We start from the raw sequence: 18,536 nt of genomic DNA, 5'->3' as shown, positions 1-18,536 counted from the left end.
ATAACTTGTTTTTTTTTGTACTTACGATCTTAATCGATGTCTAGTTGGCGGAGCGACAAATGTCAAATGTCAGCGTTCTAAATCTTTATTGTGGGGCAACGTATGAACGTCAGTACAAAAACATCTCTCATTAAAATTGAACCCTTCCAAAATTTGTTAAAATTCTAAAAGGATCAAAAATAAATCAACGTTTGAATTAACGATTTATTCTTCTTTATATTTCGCGGATAGCTCGGACCGATCGCAACTAAATCGTATCAGTTCAGCCGTGCAAAACAACTAACCGCGATCTAAGAACAACGTGGCGCCCGACGACAAACACCGGGCGGCAGATATATATAAAATATTTGGTTATCAAAGTTCGTGTGTTTTGTTTGTCCATTGTTTCCCCAAAAAAAAAGTAAAAATAAATCAGAACCAAACTCATAAATTACCTGGACGAACATTTTTTGCAAAATTAATTGCGAAACCAATATGAATAAGTTTGGTAAGTGATACTCAATTATTTTTCTAAGTGTCATTTTATTGGTATAAATCGTATATTGCTTATAAGTTGCAAATTACAAAAAAGATTCTTCTGTGTTGTTGTTTTTAAACGAGATTCGATCTTAAGACTACACAATTATTAGACTACAAGTTGGTTACATATTTTAAAAAAATCGAATGTATTCGCTTCTGTCAAGGCACTTAATAAGTATGGTATAAAAAATACATAATACAAAAGAGACAGTGATTATATTTGTATATTGGACGGACTTACGTTTTGAAGTCTTTTTTTTATATTTAATTTTCTCTTTTCGCTAAGGCACTTAAAAACACTTAAAAATTTCGTTTAGTTGTCTTTTTCGTTTTTTTGTACTGTCCTACAAACTGATATGATTATGTTGCCAAAATAATAAAAAAAGAGTATAATAAAAAATATGGAATATGGAAATGCGAGAACCACTTGAACGTGTTCCCGCTGCGTCGGATTCTAAAGAAAGACAAACACGCAGCAGCAGAGTCTTCAGCCGGCAACGGCACAAATCGAAATGGAAATGGAGGAGTTGCCCAAAACGCAGCGGTCGTCACTGCCCACTGTTTTTGCCCTGATATGACTATGAAAAATGTGTGAAAATATTTTGTGATTTTTTTTTTCGTTTGCCAAGTTGTGTCCAAGTCTCTACGCTACCTCTCTATGACCATATCATTTTTTAATGAATTAAAAAAAGAGCTGGCAATTTTTTTTCATGAATTGCCCTGGCAGGAGACCAAGAAGCCGAAAGGAAGACCACGACCAAGTGGCTGATAAAACTGGTTCCGTGCCGCGCATAGAAAAAGTTCTCAGGGTATATATAGATAATAAAAATTCAAGCGCATATGATAATCAAGCAAAAAAAAATATATATATATACACGCACACACAAAAAAATAGAGGAGAGCTGCATAAAAAATAAGAAAAACGGCGGCATATTTAATTCAGGCAAAAAAGCCAGCCAGAATGGACCATGGAACACGACGGACGAACCCCGCAAATGTCGACGACGATTTAATATAAGAAAAACACTAGGCAGGCGTTGCTTTTTTTTTGCCCAGGCTAGGCAGGAAAGGTGTGTGTCCGTGTGTGTGTGCGGCACAAACAACCCCTCTGCTGTGGTGTGGATGGGGTGTAGGTACACAAGAAGACACAGCAGAAGCAACAGCAAAGGCCTAACTGGGTTTTGATGTTAACAGGTTTGCGATCTCTCGACTCTCGGAGCACGCACACACAGCTGTGCGTCTTCACGGACATTAGCAAAGGGCCACAATCGAAAGCTACAAGAAGCGGCAGCAACAACAGCAGAAGCAGAAGCAGAAGCGGCAGCGACAACGGCAAACGCTTCCGTAATCTGAGCACAGTAGGCGCGGCTGTTTGCGCTTTTCTGTAGCCTCTGCTGCTGCCGTTGCTGCTGCCGCTGCTTTTGGCTGCCGCTTTTGATAGAAATGACAAATAACCAGATTCATTGTAATAGATTATGTCTACAACTTAATCGCCTTGCAGATAAATGATGACAATGTTCAAAGGCGAGAGAGAGAATATGGAGAATACACAGAAGTAGAGTGGACAACTTGGTTGAGCGTTTTTTTCTTTTTGAATTTTTTTTTTGGGCAACAGCGCGTTTTGTTTTGGGTGTCAATTTTGTGTCTTTCAGTTTGCTGTGTTGCTTTGTCAGAGATTTTTTTCTTTCGGTTTTTTGCTTAAGTTATAGAGATTTTAGAGTTGCGGACGGAATTGTTAAGATATTTGGCTTAAGAAGGGGTGGGATGCGCCTAACTAAAACGATAGAGCAATGTGATGGTCAGACCAAATAGTGAAATGACCAATCCCAATGCCGATTGCAAACCCGCTGCACCCGCCAAACGGCATTTGAACATATCGTAGCGTGTCTCCTTATCGACCACAATATTTTGATACTCAGCCTCCACCAACTGGCCATCGTAGTAGGTGATCAAATCCTCGAAAGGATACTCGTAGCCCTGCAGACACTCGCACTTGTAGCCACCAGTTTCATAGCCACGTCCCTGAATTGGCACACACTAAAAAAACACACAAAGGAAAACATTTCAGCAACTTCATTAAAAGACCAAACAATATATTTCAGTTACTCACATATGAAGTCTTCTGATCACATTTGTGTGTGTTCTTGAAGGCATTCGGTTCATAATACCAGTCCGGGCACTGATTAATATCCAGCTGGAGCATGTCCATGGAGACGGCAACCACTCCTCTGTGAAGCAAACAACAAATTAGTCAATTTAATTGCCCCGTCCAACATTTGCATGACAATTGTCGAGAGCGAGAGGAGAGTCGAAAAGTCACAAGTCATAAGTTGGGCCAATGTCAACACTTGAAAATTAGACAATCAACAGTGCAAACAATTTCAAATGGGACTTAGGGGACTCGTCGTCTATCCCCTAAAAAAGGGGTGATCCTGAGGCCCGTGACAGCGGCACGCAACCAAGACAAGCGACTTGACTCGACTCAACTCGACTCAATCCAATCCGACCAGTTTTCGGACCGGCCCCTTTTTATATTCATCTTCTACTTACTTGAATTCCAGTTTCACTTTGAGGCTATCCCAGCCAAAGAAGGGAGCCGCATAGGTCACCAGCCATTTCTTCACATAGCCATCACAATCAAATTGCGGCTGTGTCCAGTAGCCATGCTTCATGTTTGCCGCACGATACGAGTTGGGATAATGCTCGTACTTTTGCTGGTATTCACCTGTCTCATTGTGTCGTATCTTGATTTTCAAGTAGAACGTTTCCAAATCATCAAAATTCGTATTCCATCGTTGCTTCAAGAACTTGAAGTACTTCTTTTCCGTGTACAGCTCGTGTGTTTTGTTCAGACGCGCCAGATCCTCCACCTTAAATTTGCGTGTGTTCAGCTCCGTTTTGTAGGCATAGGGTGCAAAATAGGTGCGATTCGTGAACTTATTGCGCTCCCAAAGCGTCTGGGCCGACCACACCTTGCTGTCGCCCATTAGAATGGCCAGAGTTTCACCAATCATTTGATCCTCGGTCAGTGGTTTGTCCGCCACACGTTTGCCCGAATAGACTTCGTTGGGATCCGATATCTGGAAGATATTAAAAATTTGTTTTGAGAGCAGTTTTGTGATTTTCCCCCCGAGAGCAGCATAGAGAGAGGGAGATTTAGAGAGAAGCAGTTGATGTGAACATTTGCCGCATTTAATGAAGAGACGACGACGACGACGCCGCCTTGTGGCGAACCCGTTTTTCGTGTCCTCAAACTAATGAATTTAGCATTTTGGTAATGGTTTGACACTGAATATTTAATTCATGCAACACTCGGCAACATAGCAAATATAGAAGCTGAAGCTGGAAACTGAAACTGGCATTGCAGGAAATTCGAGGAAGTTGAATTACGCGTGGAAAATTATAATTTACACTTGAGAAGTTTTCAAGAGGCGACGTCGAAGGCCTCTTAATAGGTGTCGGGTTTATCAATTATTGCTCTTCATTTAGCGTGAAGGCGATGGGAAATACAGCTTCACAGCCTTAGCATTAACCTTGTTTCCATCACTGCGAGCGTCTTACCTGCAAAAAGGCGCTGATAAAGTTGGCCAGACGTACAGCCATTTTGGCTTCGTTCTCAAACTGATCTTTGGCGCCAGAGCTGACATCGCCACGCAGTATCAAATCTTGAGGATGGAAGCTAGAAAAAAAGAAATAGATATTACAAAAATAACCGATATTAACAGCATTTCTGGCTACTTACTTTTTGCATGTGCGATAGTTGACGCCATGAATATACTTCAATGCCTGATCAATGTTCAAGTGCTGAGCGTGTAGCGCTTTCGAACCCGTTGTAAAGTTGCGATACGTTGGGTGCATGTTCAAATACTTTTGCCTAACATGATATGGTGCACGTTCCCAAGTAATAGGCAGCTTTTGAATCCCTACAAAGAAATCAAGATTAAAACACCTCTAAAGGAGCAGAACAAAAATCTTTGCTTACATCCAATTTTAAGGCAATCGTAGTCATTGTAATATTGTTCAGCTGGTGCACGTTCCACAATCTCGCCTAGATAAGGACGTCGCACTGTGGGCGGTAGTCGAAAACCTGGCTTACAACGACACTGATAGCCACCGCGCCTGAAGCCCCAGCCATTCAACGGTTCGCACTCTGTGGTCTCCTTCTTGCAACGCGCTGTGTCCGCAAAGTGATTGGGACCCTTGTTGCCTTCGCCCAGCGGACACTGATTGATGTCAATACGCTCAAAATCCATTTCCAGCACAGAGACAGCGGTGTATCTAAAAGAGTGGGTTAACAATTTAATATACAGATTCAAAATATATAATCATGTATGCAATATTTCTAAAGTACTAGCCAGCTTAAATGGTTCGTGTCTACGCTAAGCGCTGGTTGCATTACGAGCTATAGATTATGTTCTCACAAGGAAGCATTGTTCTCGAATGAATTTGAATTTGTAATTTAGATAGCATAATAATGGAAATATCCAAATTATGTATATTAAATGTAGCACCGAGTCTCATACAGCTTGTGTAGGTTAAGTCAGGACCAATAATTGAATTGAATACTTAATGAAAAATACATGCTCCCTTGCACTCACTTGGGATACTCGATGTGCCGGAACTGCGTGTGTCGGGGATAAATATCAGCTATGGGCACCACGGCAGCCACCAGCCACTTGTTGGAGCGTCCGCAATCAAAGTAGGGGCGTGTCAGCTTAATGGGACCGGGATTCTCCTCAGAGCCTGGCGGTCCGTGGAATGTGTACGTTTCATTTGTGTTATTCGCATAGCGGATTTCCACCTGATACGTGATCTTAGTATCGTGACGTCCGGCTACATTATCGGGCAACCAAGCGCGATACCATTCATTAATCTTGTACAAATCGTGGGTGTAATCCTTGGAAATGGTATCGGGATGATGAGCGCCCAAGTCCTGCACATCAAAAGTGTTCAGAGTGGAAATCTTCTGTAGATGGATGGGGTCATTGAAATCATCCTGACGGAAAGTGCGTGGACCAAAGCGTGGGAAGGTCTTGTTGAAGAAGCCACGATACGATGACGAATACGAACTGTTCGGCGAGAAGTAAATAGCCGAAGCATTGATGCTGGGATTGGCGGAAACATCAGCCACCGTGGACAGGAAGTAATACATCATGCCAGGATCATAAGTATCGTTGATGGCGGGACGAATGAAACGAGATTGCAGTATATAACTCCAGAAGAAGCTGCGACTCAGCGCCATGTTTTGCAGATGCAGCAGCGCTGTACGATTTGGGAACACGGGATTCACATTCACCTCCTTGATGTCCGGTTTGTGGGACACGGCGTCCGTGGGCATAAACAAATCTCCATGATGCTGTATGGGACAATTGTCGGCGTTGACTTTATCGAATTGGCGTTTGATCTCGTCAAAGGCATCACGAGCCTGCCATTCGTGCTGCGCGAACACACCCACAATCAGAACAAGAACAAACAGCAAATAGCTGCGTCCCAAAATTGTCGACGGTAGAAACAAACCCATTTTTTGTTTGATGGGGCTTTGTTTGTTGTGTAGCTGCCTGCCTGAGCAGCTTAATGTGCAGCGCGGGGCGTCGCTGTATTAACTTAAACGCAAAAACACAAAACTAAACTAAAACAAACACCAAATTCCAGAGCACGCCCGCAGCTTCACAACGCAACGCGTTTGATTAGTAATACAAATTGATGCTTTGCACTTGTTGGAGGAACTACGCCCTCAAACAACAGTGTTGCAAGTGGTTGCAAGCAGCAGCGACGGTCACACTGTGCATATCGATAAGTCGTTTACAAGCGCTGTTGCGGGTGGTTCGCTTCAGTGTTGCAAATTGCAGGTATAACGTGAACCAGTTCTTCGTTAAAAAAAAGGAAATTTAAAAGATGTATACAAATATTGAAAAGAAAGGCAAATATGAATTAAGCTTGTATATAAGATTCGAAATAATTTAAAAATCATATATATAAAGTCTTGTTAAGAATTGCGAACATTAGCTAGAACATGTAATCAATGCATTATTGTTTGTCGTAAAAAATCGATTTTGTAAATATATCGATAACACGCGCGAGCATCGATAGTTTTTACAATATTGCTCCTCCTTTAGTTAAAAATCAAAAGTGAATTTAAAAAGTGAATGTTTATTATTTAAAAGCAGTTAAAACTTGCAATCTAAAAAAGAAAGCGCTTATAAACTACAAACAATTCTTGTTAAAAATTATAATTTAGTTGTGTTACAAGTGAAATTTTCATAGCAAGGCACCTGACGCGCAAATTCACCGTTACTTTGCCGCCAAGTTGAAGAAATTGAAAATTTGCATTTGAAGTGTTTGCTCAAGCTTGCATTTTTATTATTAACAACTGTAAACCCCCAACCCGCCGACAAACGTGTATTCTAATTATGCACACATATAACGCAATCTGCAGTTGACAGTCAATTTATTATAGCACCGCCATGTGCCAACCAACAAAAAAAAAAGAGTTCATCGCATATTTTTGGACGACTGCCAATGCAACGATGCCAATGGCCGCCCTATGGAATGGCATACAAAATCGAAGAAAAAAACTTGATAGATCGGCATTGATAGCCATAACATTTGCATTATTCACATAACCGCAACGAGGTCAGCACACAGATATTTGGGTAAGTTTCGAAGCGTTTCGAACCGCAACCATTTCCTGGCTCCCTCCGCTCTCTCTCCCTCCATCTGCCGCGTATCACTGTCAATCTGTTCTTGCTCCTCTTTTGGCCACAGTGTCGCCACCTGCGCTAAATGACACGAATTAGCGAGCGAACGAGACGACTCGCTCCCCTTGCCATGCTCTTGCTCTCACTCTTGCTCCCCTTTCTCTTTGCCTTTAGCAGCATCCTCTTTTTTTTACTCTGACCAGTTCGCTTGGGTTATTTATTACACCTGTCGTTTTGGTTTTTTCATTTCGTTTTCTTGTTTTGGTTGTTTTTGCCCAGTTGGATTACAACGCCAATTCTCTGCTGGCCAAAAAAAAAAGAGAGTAGCAAAATTTGGCACAAACATAATTTTCAGTTTGTCGACTGACATTTCCGTGCCAATGTGTGTGTGGTAGGCACTGTTTATCCTTGTGCCGCACCTCGTAATGCAGATAAATCTACGCGGCGGCGGCGGCACTCGCATTGTTTTATTTTGCACGTGGGAATCGACAGTACTGTGAAACAACGGCAACTGCAACTGCCCCGAAAATGTTGCAGTTATTTTGTTGCGTTCTCTGTTCTGTTTATATTGACTATCTCAGAATGTAGCAGGGTATTTTAATTTAGTGCCGAGTGAACTTTATAATGAATGATTTTGTTTTAAGAAGATCATCAATTGGATTATTTTAATAATTGCAAATATATTGAAAATATAATAGTAACTAATGCAAATATGTATCTGAATTGCAACATTTTTGGGCACACTAAAAGAGGTTGGTAGCGGGTATCTGAAAGTCTAGCTCACTCATTTGATTGTTTAGTTTTGCGTTCGCTCCTGTAATTGAATGTTGTTGCTGCCTTTGTCGCTGCTGCTGTTGTTGTTTCTGCTGTTACTTTTGTTTCTGTTTCAGCTTGTTCCCCTTTGTCGTGTCCTAAATGCCAACGGCGATTGCATTTTGCCAGCAGTTTATTTTTGGGGATTTTGCACACAGTATGAAAAAAGGAAGATGGGAGCAGCAGGGGATGGGGAAAAACAACCATTTAGCAGTTAAGCTCAACGAGATTAAAGTTTCATTTGAAAAAGTGCCAAAGCATTAAATAGTTTTCTACTTTGCCACACTGAATGAGCCGAAAAATGAAGTTGGCAGACTTCCCATAAACACACATGATGTGCAAAAAGCATATCCAGAGATTTTTATAGCATGCCAATAAAAATAAGAAAAAAAATAATTTTTTATACAAACACAATATACAAAAGCACTTCTGATAATTTTTATCAAGCGCCCTGCACAAAAAAAAAATGGCAAGCCAAAAATAAAAGAAATTTATAATTAAATCAAATAAATTGCGCACTCAAGTTCAAAAAACCTCAAAAGCCATAAAAAAAAATGGCAAACAAAAAGAGTGTGCTTTTTGCATGCTAATAAACAGAGAGATAGGCAAACAACAGAAAGAGAGCAAAGAATAATTTAAACAAAATCAAATGCCAAAAACAAAAAAAAAAAAAAACAAAAAAAAAAAGAAAGGATTTTGGACATATGCAAAACGCGCTGTCGACATGTCTGCGATCTCTTTGGATTGCATTTTGGGCACAAAAAAAAGACAACAACAAAACAAATGCCAAAAATTTAGCCAAAGAGCAGCCCCAAATTTGGGATGCCTGCTGTACGTGCTGGGCGTCAGCATCAGCAGTTGAAGCGGCAGCAAAATATCTCTGTACAGCAGAGCAACAACAATGCAAAGCACTTCCATCCCAGCCAGCCAAATAAACAACAACAACAACAGCGGCAACAGCAACGGCAGAAAAACATACACAAAAGCGGCCTAACACAGCGCAAAATTTTTTTTGTCAAGGGTGAATGACCCAGAATCAAAATCCACAACGTCGCCGTCGCTGCCTCCGCTGCCTGCGCGCTGTGTTTGCCTGCCTGTCTCTACTCTGCACTTCTACTCCTCCTCCTCCTCCTGACATTCGCCATCGTCGTCATCGTCTTCTTCTTCGTATGCAGGCCCCACTGCATTGCCCCCCTGGCATCGCAGCAGTCGTCTAACATTGTTGTATGTGAGTGTGTGTTATTCGGCTTCGGCCTCGCCGATTCGGTTTTTGGTTTCGGCTCCTCGGGCTGTTATGATTGCCGTTGCCAGACGATAACCCAAACCAACAAAAAGCAAAGAGTGCAAAACAAAAAAAAAAAACAGAAAAAAGAATGCGAATTTGAACGAAATTTTGCAGCATTGCACACGCGACTCTCGCGCGCTCGCTCTGCCAGACAGTCTGAGAGATATTCAGAGAGGCCCACTCGCACACACACACACATGCACAATAATACACTAATACAAGTACTATTGCTGCTACAACTACAACTGCAGCATGCAGACGCTGCTGAAGCTGCTTTGCTTTGCTTTGCTTTTCGCAAATTGTTATCGCGGCCAGCGAACAGCGTTAATTGCATTACTCCCCCTTCAGCCTCCTCGCTCTCTAATTAGAGGACATGCTCTATTGCTGCCGTTAGATGTAGAGATACAACTTCTTTTTCTGCCAAAATCAATCTTCATTTTTGGGAAAGCAATGAAGAGCAAGAGCAAGAGAAACCTGTCGGCATATATCAGCATTATGATTATGCCCCGAGACACAGGACGACATCAAAGTAATTTGAGCAGCGCAGCAAGAACAACAATTCAGCAATTAAAGTTGACCCAAGATGTTTGTCGTTTGTACAGTGGTCACAACTTTGACTGCACGAATGAGTTGACTTGAATGTGAAAACAAAAATTTTTATCGAAGAAGCTTTTTAATATTAAAAATATATAATATATAAAACATTTAAAGTTTGGCATTAAAAAAATATATTTATTCATACTCCTAACCAATAATTTTTAAATTTCGATAAAAAAATGGATTAGACGATTCTAGTAATAATATTTGCCAAAAAAAAAATGATTGATATGGTCAACAACATTCGTTTTATCCATCTTTAGAAATACTTTTTAAACATCGTAAAATTCTGAAATTAAATTTTTTTTTTGTATTTATTTGAATATTACTTTTCTCGCTGAAATTTCTATCAATTGTTGTTTGTTGCTAGTAGAAAAAAATTAACAAAATGTTAAAATTAAAATTATATTAATTTAAAAAAGATTAAGTGATGATCAACAACATATTCGCTTGATCCATCTTATACATTTATTTGAATATTCATTTATTTGAATTGTTGGTAGCTGCTAGTAGTAACGACATTTTCATAATCCAGGATGTCAATAGCTCTCAGCCCACTATGCGTCTTCGAAGCTTTTAGAAAGAGCTGCAAAACCTGCACGCGTCTCACTCGCCGTCTCGTCTGAGCCTGTCACCTAATTTCCGTTTTCGAGAACATGTCCTTTGGCTGGCAAAGGGCCACTTGAGAGTTGTGCGAGTGTTATGTGTGTGTGTTTGTATTCTGACATGTGTCCTGCCTTTGGCTCGTCCTTTTGCTTTTGGCGTGTTCTGCTGCTGCTGCTGCCTAGCTTCAAGTCATTGCTAACTTTTATTTGCCTCAGCAGCGGCAGCAACAGCAGTAAAATAATTTTTGTAATTCAATTGTTGTCCTTGTCGCATATGCCATTTGTCTCGGCCTCCGTTTGTCGTTGTCGTTTGTCGTCGTTGTTGCCGGTTTGCCGGTTTGCAGGTTGCTGACCAAACAACCTGGCCACAGTTTGCCATTGCAACAACATACATACATACATATATAACGTACCGTTGTGCCTGACTGAGTCTCGAGACTTTTGCTCCCTATCGAGGACCTACGACAATAGCACAAAAAGTTGCAGCTATAAGAAATGACTCGACACAAGCAACAAACACAACACACACAGCCCAGTCATGCTCCTTGTCGTCCTGCTCCTCGTTTTCAACTCGCCCCGTTTTGTAGCAATTCCAACAAATTGCGGGCCGGTTCTTGCATAGGAATCGGGCCAGGGCGCTGCCCCTGCTTCTATGTCCTTTTTTTTTGCACATTGTGTCAGCGCTTTCAAATTTCTTTTAAGCATCCCAAGTGCCAACAGTACTCGATTCACTTTGGAGTGTGGGCCAACAAAGATTTGCTTGTGCTCAAAGAGGCGTTGCCTCAAATCTGGGATATCTGTTATAGAAATCTGTTGTATACAATTTAAGAGCATTAAAAAACATTTCTTACATATTTTTCAATTTAAATGTTCTACCAAAATAGCAATGAATAAATTAGTAAAAATTTGTCACAAATATATTTTTTAAAGCCGAAATCATTTAAAATTTCAACTAAAACAAATTTGAAACTTGTTGTAGAAGACATATAGTAATAAAAATGTAGAATACAAATAAAAACAAGTAAGAAAGCTACTACGAGTGTGCTCGACTGTGAGATACCCGCTACCCATTTTGAATAAAAGCAAAATATTCCGGTAATATTTTCGAAATATACCAAAAATAGTACACAAATACTAAAAATATACCAAACGGTAACAAATATACCGATATATCGATACAGTGCCACATTCAACAGATTGTCGGCCAAAGCAACTAAGACCTCTAGTAAGTAGGAGTCTCTGAGATCCAGTGTTTCATGCGGACAGACGGACAGACAGACAGACGGACATGGCTAGATCGTCTCGGCTGTTGATGCTAATCAAGAATATATATACTTTATAGGGTCGGAGATGCCTCCTTCTACCTGTTACATACATTTCCTGCCGGCACAATGTTATAATACTCTTCTACCCTATGTAAGATACAAATAAAATATACCAAATGTAATACTATATTGATACCAAATTCTCAAATTCTTTTATTTTTAATTTATTTCATTGTATCACTATAATTTATGTGAAATGCATTTTCCTTTGTAAAGATAATTGCATTGGACAAAGTTATTGTTAAACCCTTTGCTGCAATTGGAGAGACAATTGAAAGCTTTCATGATTGCTTTGCAGGAAATTGAGATCATATTTTGCTATTATGCAGATAATTTTTACATTCAAGTAAGAAGCGCATCCTTGGACTGCATTTGAGTTGCGTTGCATTCCGTTCCCATGGTCACTTGGCAATGTCCTTTTTTTTTGTTTTTGTTCAATTGCCGCTTATCTGGCGTGTAATTTATGCGTATTAATTTCATAGCTGGCCTATCCCGCTTCCTGTCTGTCTGTCGGTCTGTCGTGTCTGCCACACAATTGTGGCACAATGGAAATGGCGATTGCTTCATGCAAAAAAAAAAAGAAAAAACAAGAAGAAATCCTTTCGATTCGTTGCAGCAGCAACAGCAGCAGTAAACAACACACAAAAGATATCGAAAAAGGATTCCTCCTCGCATCGCGCAACACAAAAGGCAAATGCAATGCGGCAATCGGTTGCATTTATTTTGCTCCTTGCTGGCTCCTGGTTTTTGCCTCTCGCTATTATATTCGCGGCAATATGAATATAATGCCATTTTGATATGTAAATAAACAACAACAACAACAACTGGCGAGCAGAAGCAACAGCAGCCGCGTTCTAATTGCTGCAAAGGACCTGTGCCCGGCTGCCACAGAACGTTGCTGCTGCTGCCATCGGCATCCTGCTAAGCTGGACATGCAATTGCATTGCATTTGGCATTGTTTTTTCCGTATTTATATGTATAAGCGATGATTTTTTAGGGGTTGAGTTTCAAGTTCTGTCGGTCCTTCGCTGGGGTTATCGCACGATTACAAAAGATTTCCTTCTGGTCAACGCGGCGCGGCGAGGCGAGGCAAGGCGCAGGCATGATGCAAAAATCCAGCAAACTTGCAGCGGAAGTTGCGTCGCAAAACCAAGAAGAAAAGGAACCAAGAGTCGCGTTAAGAAAAGCAGAAAAGATGAGAGAGTGAGAGTGAGAGAGAAGAGAAGAGGTAGAGTTGCTTGCTTGCTTAGCTTTTTTCTGGTCATCATAGCAACAACAACAGCAACAGCATTGTCATCGCCGTTGCAGTTGCTAGTTTGCTTTAACTTTTATCTATGAGATACTGCACAGCTGTCGAAGGGGGAAAACCATTTGCTCCTCGTCGTCGTTGGTTCGTTGCGATGTGCAACAGGGGGAAAAAACACTCGAGATATTCATCATTTCGAGTGCTTAGTATAGTTGCAGCAGTAGTAGCAGCTCCTTCCAGTCAAATCGAAGTCATATATCAGCGATATCCTGCATGCCAAAAGGATAATAATGCGCTCAGAGCATCCCTCTCGTTTCTACTACCTCTCTAGCTTCGACCTTCGACGCTGTCATTGAACCCCGTGTGTGGCAAACTGCATCAGCAAGGAAGCGGAGAGGGGGGAAGCCATTGCACTTATTACACAAGTATGTTATGTACTCATTATGTGCTCATTATATGCACATAATGTACCTCAGGCCACTTCAAAGCACCGCACGGACTTTTCTTGCACACTTCATTTTTTGTTGTTTTTTGTGCCCTGTTGTTTTAACATAAGTACAACACAACACACACACACACACATACTCAGTTATAGACACCCTCACCCGGACCGTACTGACCTATTCCTCTGGAAATGTTGTATGGGTTGGCTGAGCGAGCAAATGGCAAAAAGTAAATAGCACAAAGCGATTTTTTCCAAAACCAACTCATGTGTAAACATATTTAAAGTTTATGCCACTGCCCCCAAGGGTAAGGAAAACTCCCTGGACCATCGACCAGGGCAGCAGCAGGGGCGAGGGGGGAAGGGGTGCTGGGTGGGGGAGGTAGCATAAACAATGCAGCTGCTATTACATTTCAAAGCATAAATGCACTACTAATGAAAATACAACTGTGGTATGCTAAGCTGAAAAGTCGCTCGTTAAAGCAAGAAAATATGCACGAAGTCTTTCGAAGGTTTAAATGTTTAAAGTTCAAGCTTTAAAGCTCTTCTCTTAGAACTACATATTTTTCATCTGTCTTCTGTTCTAGAACTTAAGCTCATTTAATTAATTTTAACTCAGAGCTTAAAATGGACATTGCGTTAGTTTTTTATGATCGAGCTTTAAAACTCCATATAATAAACTACATATTCTTTTGATTGAAATTACAACATAGTCATAAGTTAAGTATTCAAGCTTCGAGCTTAATTTTAGGATACTTATTACGCTAATTTTCATGTTCGAGCTTTAAAGCTGTTCATAATGCATTATTTCGTTTATTAGAACTATGTTAAATGGTGTTCATCTGTCTTCACTTCTAGATTTTAAGCTCATTTAATTAATTAAGTACTTAATCGAGCTTTGAAGCTGCTTATAATGAACTGTTCTTATGATTGAAATTGCATAGTGATTTCATAAAATGTGTCGAAGCTTAATCCTAATATGCTTATTGTGATAGTAAATAGCTATAGCTTTAGAGTTCCTTATAATTAATTCTTCTTTTCATTGAAATTGTGTATTAATTTATTTTATAAAATGCTTAAAAACTTAATCTTCTACTTTCCATACTCGAGCTTTAAAGCTTCTTATAATAAATTATTTTTTGCAATAAAATTGCAAAGTAATTTCTTTCAAAAAACATTGCAAATTTTCAAAGTTTTCCCAATAGAATTTTACAATTTCTTTAATCCCTTTTCTTAAGTTGAAGTGTCTTTTACTTATTAAATTATTTGAATAAGTTTAAGCCGGAAATATTTATAAAACGAAAGTGCAAACCCAACAGTTTTAGCCATTAAGCCTTCTCATTTGTTTACCTCGGCCAACTGCATGCGATGTGCTGACTGTACATCATTCTTGTGCTCATCCTTTAGCAATCCTTTGCTAAGCTCTACAGTTTCACGGCTGCCAAAATGCATTATAACGTTCGAGTGCAAGCGATTGTGCTGCAGTTGGCGATGTTGCTGCGTTGCATGCAAATATGATCCCTTTATTGAGATTATTGGCAATTGACTGCACTTCTGGCGCTGCTTCTGGTTTGGCTGCTTCGGCTGCTGCCCATTTTGTTGGCTCTTCTTGTACTATGCTGCCAGGTTAACAAATTGCTTTAACACCTTGTTAAGGCTACTTTGCTGAGAAGGTTTGGAAATCGATATTATTAGCAAAAGGAAGGTTAAAGATGGCGAGCTAAGCCAAAAGGGCCTGCCAACACCTTTTGGCCGCAGACAGAGCCGGGTGGAGGAGACGTCTGAGGCGACGGGTATTGAATGTAATTAAAAAAGGAGTTGAATTACAGCCAGTTGGAGAAAGAGTGTGTGTGTGTGTGTGTGTGTGTGTATGAGGATGCGGCACAAAGCACAGTAGCAGGAGCTGGCGTGCATAAAATAACAAATACCGCTTGGTGTATAATAAAAAAACAACAACAACAAAACAGCAAGAGCAATAACAAACAAATAAAAAAGCTAAGGCAGAGTATGCTCGACTAAAAGATACTCGTTACACATTTTGTTAAAAACTTTAATGAACAACATACATCATTTTTCAAAGTGAAAGGGTTTAAAAATATTGACCCGAAAGTTAATAACGTTAGCTAAGAGTTAGTTAAGAGTGAAAGATATGGCAGTATTATCTAACCTTTTATAAGGGATTTGTGTCGTTTACTTTTACTTGTTATTTCACAATTTAAACATAGTTATAAACCCCTTTTGATACCATGGTTACCGGGTATTCAAAGAAGCAGGACACAAGTTCTTGTTCTTGTTCTTGTTCTGGTGCTTTTCACTTAACACACAAGTGAAGTGAAGCAAAGCAAGTCGAGCAACGACAACGAAGACGGAGAAGAGGACGACGACGTCGACCAGGAGAGGAGCACACGCTACGGCGTCGTCGCCGCGACGCAATCGTCCTCTTAAAATGCACTTTAAATGGCAGTTTCCGGTCACACATACTCTCACACTCGCACTCACTCAAATACACATGTAGACGACACACTCATGCATAGAAATGTATAAGCATAATAAAAAATACAATGCGAAACGTTAAGTAAAAGCTAAAAGGAGTCGCGCTGTGTGCCAGGAGCAGCAATGCACCGCTTGGTACATACTGTACCCCCACACACACACATACACCCAGTCACACTCATACACATACATATACATATGCACATTCACACGCGCTGTCATGTATGCCATTAACTTCGTCCTCGTGAACGAAGTTGCATCAAGCACTTTTTTCATAGGCCTTCTACCCCCTGCATTGCAATGGTATGCTTGGGTGAGACTTTTGCTGTATGTGAGACTGTGTTTGTGTGTGTGTGTGTGTGTGTGTGTGTGTGTGTGTTGCATAAATGCAGTCTAAGCAGAGCTATGCCTTCAATGCGAAATGCAGTTTGCAACTGCTGATCGGAGCATAGCCGAGAGCTGCTCTTTAAAATTGTTGTATACCCTGCAAATTGTAAAAATAATGAAGCAATTTGAAAAAGACGATTATTAGCTTTGACCTTCTTAGACCCTTTCAAGTATTTAATTACTTTTTAAAGCACTCTTAATTCATTAAATGGGCCGTGACTAAAATTGCCGTCCTTAAATTAAAAGCGAGTGAAACAAAAAAAAATATGATACGAAATGAGACGGTATTAAAAATAACTGCCATTGTGGAGTAACTTAAACACCTATCGTAGTCTCCATTTTCGAAACTATCCTACTAAGATCGGTGTATAATAAAAGTATTATGAAGTAGTGACCAACAACAAAAGTTTTTTAGCTAGCAATTTTACTTGTGAGACGGTTATAAAGTGTAAGCATCGCTTTGACCTTATTAGACCCTATACTTAAATGCTTTTTAAACCGAAACTGAAATGCAACAAACTGCTATTATAAACACTTGCTATATAATCGGAACACCCAAGAAGTTTATTCGCTCTTGGATTGAATTATTTTTGAAAAATATCCGACGCAAAACGTAGACTCTGAATGCATTTATAAGATTTCTTTCTCTGTATTTTTATTCTATTCAATCCTATACTAATATTATTTGTCATTCTTTATTTTTACTTGCAGTTGCGCACAATCTGTCACGTGGAACATATCGGGCCTACAACTCAGAGATATATCCCTCACGTCCCAACTCCATGGGGCAGCATGGTGGTAAGTGGGCCAATTCAATTAATTAATTATGTGAGGAAGTGTATTTGCCTCTTGCAACAGCACTTCACTTTTCAGTCTCCTCTTTCGGTTGAATGCAATTTTCAGTTTTTCCACACACTTAAAACGATGCTCTGCTCACTCGCTCTCGCTCTCTCTCTTTCTGACCTGAAAAAAGCTTCAGAAAGTCACAAAGACTAACAAGGAAAGAAGGGAGGAAAGTGAGAGGATACTACATATATGCATTGGTTGCGGAAATGTTTTTATTAGTCAGCTCGCCTCGTACATCCGTCTGCACAGTTTTTGAGGTTAGGTGATGTCTGCTGCCGGCACTTCAAGGACTTTTGCTTGCCGCATCATCTGTCGTGGCCAGGTTGCTTTTTAGTTACAGCCCAAAACTGAAGTCGAGTTCTCTAGTCTCTCTAGTCTTTGCTCTGTGTTTTCGTCGTTGCCTGCAGACGTCAACTCCAGGCGCATCTGGCAGTTGTTCATAAAGTTCCTTGCACTTCTTTTTAAGCGCGATTTATTCAAGATGGGGAAGAGTATGATAGACTTCAAACTATGTCTGTAACTAAAGAATATTTAGAGTTATTTAGAGTGTATGTTAGTATAGTATCAAAAAAAGTATTATTTGTAATTTTGCTAGATTTATAATACTTATTTTCTCATTATCTCTCATTGACCTCTATGCTAAATCCAAAATATTTTAGAGCTGTATTTTGTAGGCTTCACTTCAAAGCAGCATTTGTCAGGTAGCAAATTTGGTATATTTTGTACTTATTTTATAGTATACTTTTAAAATATACTACTATAAATATACCATATATATTATTTGGTATATTCTATGCTAAATCCAGAATATTTTAGCGCTGGATTGTAGGCTTCACTTCAAAGCAGCATTTGTCGGTTAGAAAATCTTGTATATTTTGTACTTATTTTATGGTATACTTTTAATATACTACTATCAATATGCCATATATATCATTTGGTATATTTATTTTATATTCATTTAGAAAATTTTAACGCTTTTGCACAGTCGATCACACTTCTTACTTGTTTTTTATTAAACTTGTATCTTAAATATATCTTAATAATGCTTTAAAGTTTATCACACTCGTCTGTCACTTTTTGTGTACATGTTTTTCATGCTGTTGCTCAGAAGATGTTGATGTAGGTCCAGTTGTCGGTTGGTTCAACATATATAGACCACATGCCCACTTTTCGCACTGAGTGCGTTTACATAATGCAAATACAAGTGCATACACACACACATGTGTATACATAAACATACATATGTAAAACATGCTCTTCACGCCTTTTGGCACATTGCA

The 18,536-nt window shown here is 39.8% G+C and overlaps 2 protein-coding genes across 5 annotated transcripts in view; one reads left to right on the top strand and one right to left on the bottom strand.

Annotated features, from left to right (window-relative positions):
* The first annotated feature begins 119 nt into the window (after positions 1–119).
* LOC127566076 (heterogeneous nuclear ribonucleoprotein R) overlaps positions 120–18,536 on the top strand; it is a 55,143-nt gene continuing 36,726 nt past the window's right edge. For 2 of the 4 annotated variants that reach the window (XM_052007605.1, XM_052007598.1), the window contains exons 1-2: positions 122–487; positions 17,122–17,208. In XM_052007605.1, the coding sequence (XP_051863565.1) occupies positions 475–487; positions 17,122–17,208 (100 nt within the window). In that variant the 5' untranslated portion in view covers positions 122–474. Of the gene's footprint in view, positions 488–17,121; positions 17,209–18,536 lie in introns of all 4 variants that reach the window. The other 2 variants (XM_052007588.1, XM_052007595.1) reach the window with 2 other exon arrangements.
* LOC127566075 (uncharacterized) lies at positions 509–6,265 on the bottom strand. The gene is made up of 7 exons (XM_052007583.1): positions 5,118–6,265; positions 4,502–4,797; positions 4,262–4,442; positions 4,081–4,198; positions 3,070–3,599; positions 2,630–2,747; positions 509–2,556 (listed from the first exon to the last, which is right to left on the bottom strand). The coding sequence occupies exons 1-7, from the start codon at positions 6,038–6,040 to the stop codon at positions 2,290–2,292; spliced, it is 2,433 nt and encodes an 810-aa protein (XP_051863543.1). The 5' UTR covers positions 6,041–6,265; the 3' UTR covers positions 509–2,289.

The sequence above is a fragment of the Drosophila albomicans genome, chromosome 2R (assembly GCF_009650485.2).
Source record: "Drosophila albomicans strain 15112-1751.03 chromosome 2R, ASM965048v2, whole genome shotgun sequence".
Lineage (NCBI taxonomy): Eukaryota > Metazoa > Arthropoda > Insecta > Diptera > Drosophilidae > Drosophila > Drosophila albomicans.
Note: the sequence above shows the minus strand (reverse complement) of the source record. Positions and strands in the feature narration are given on the sequence as shown.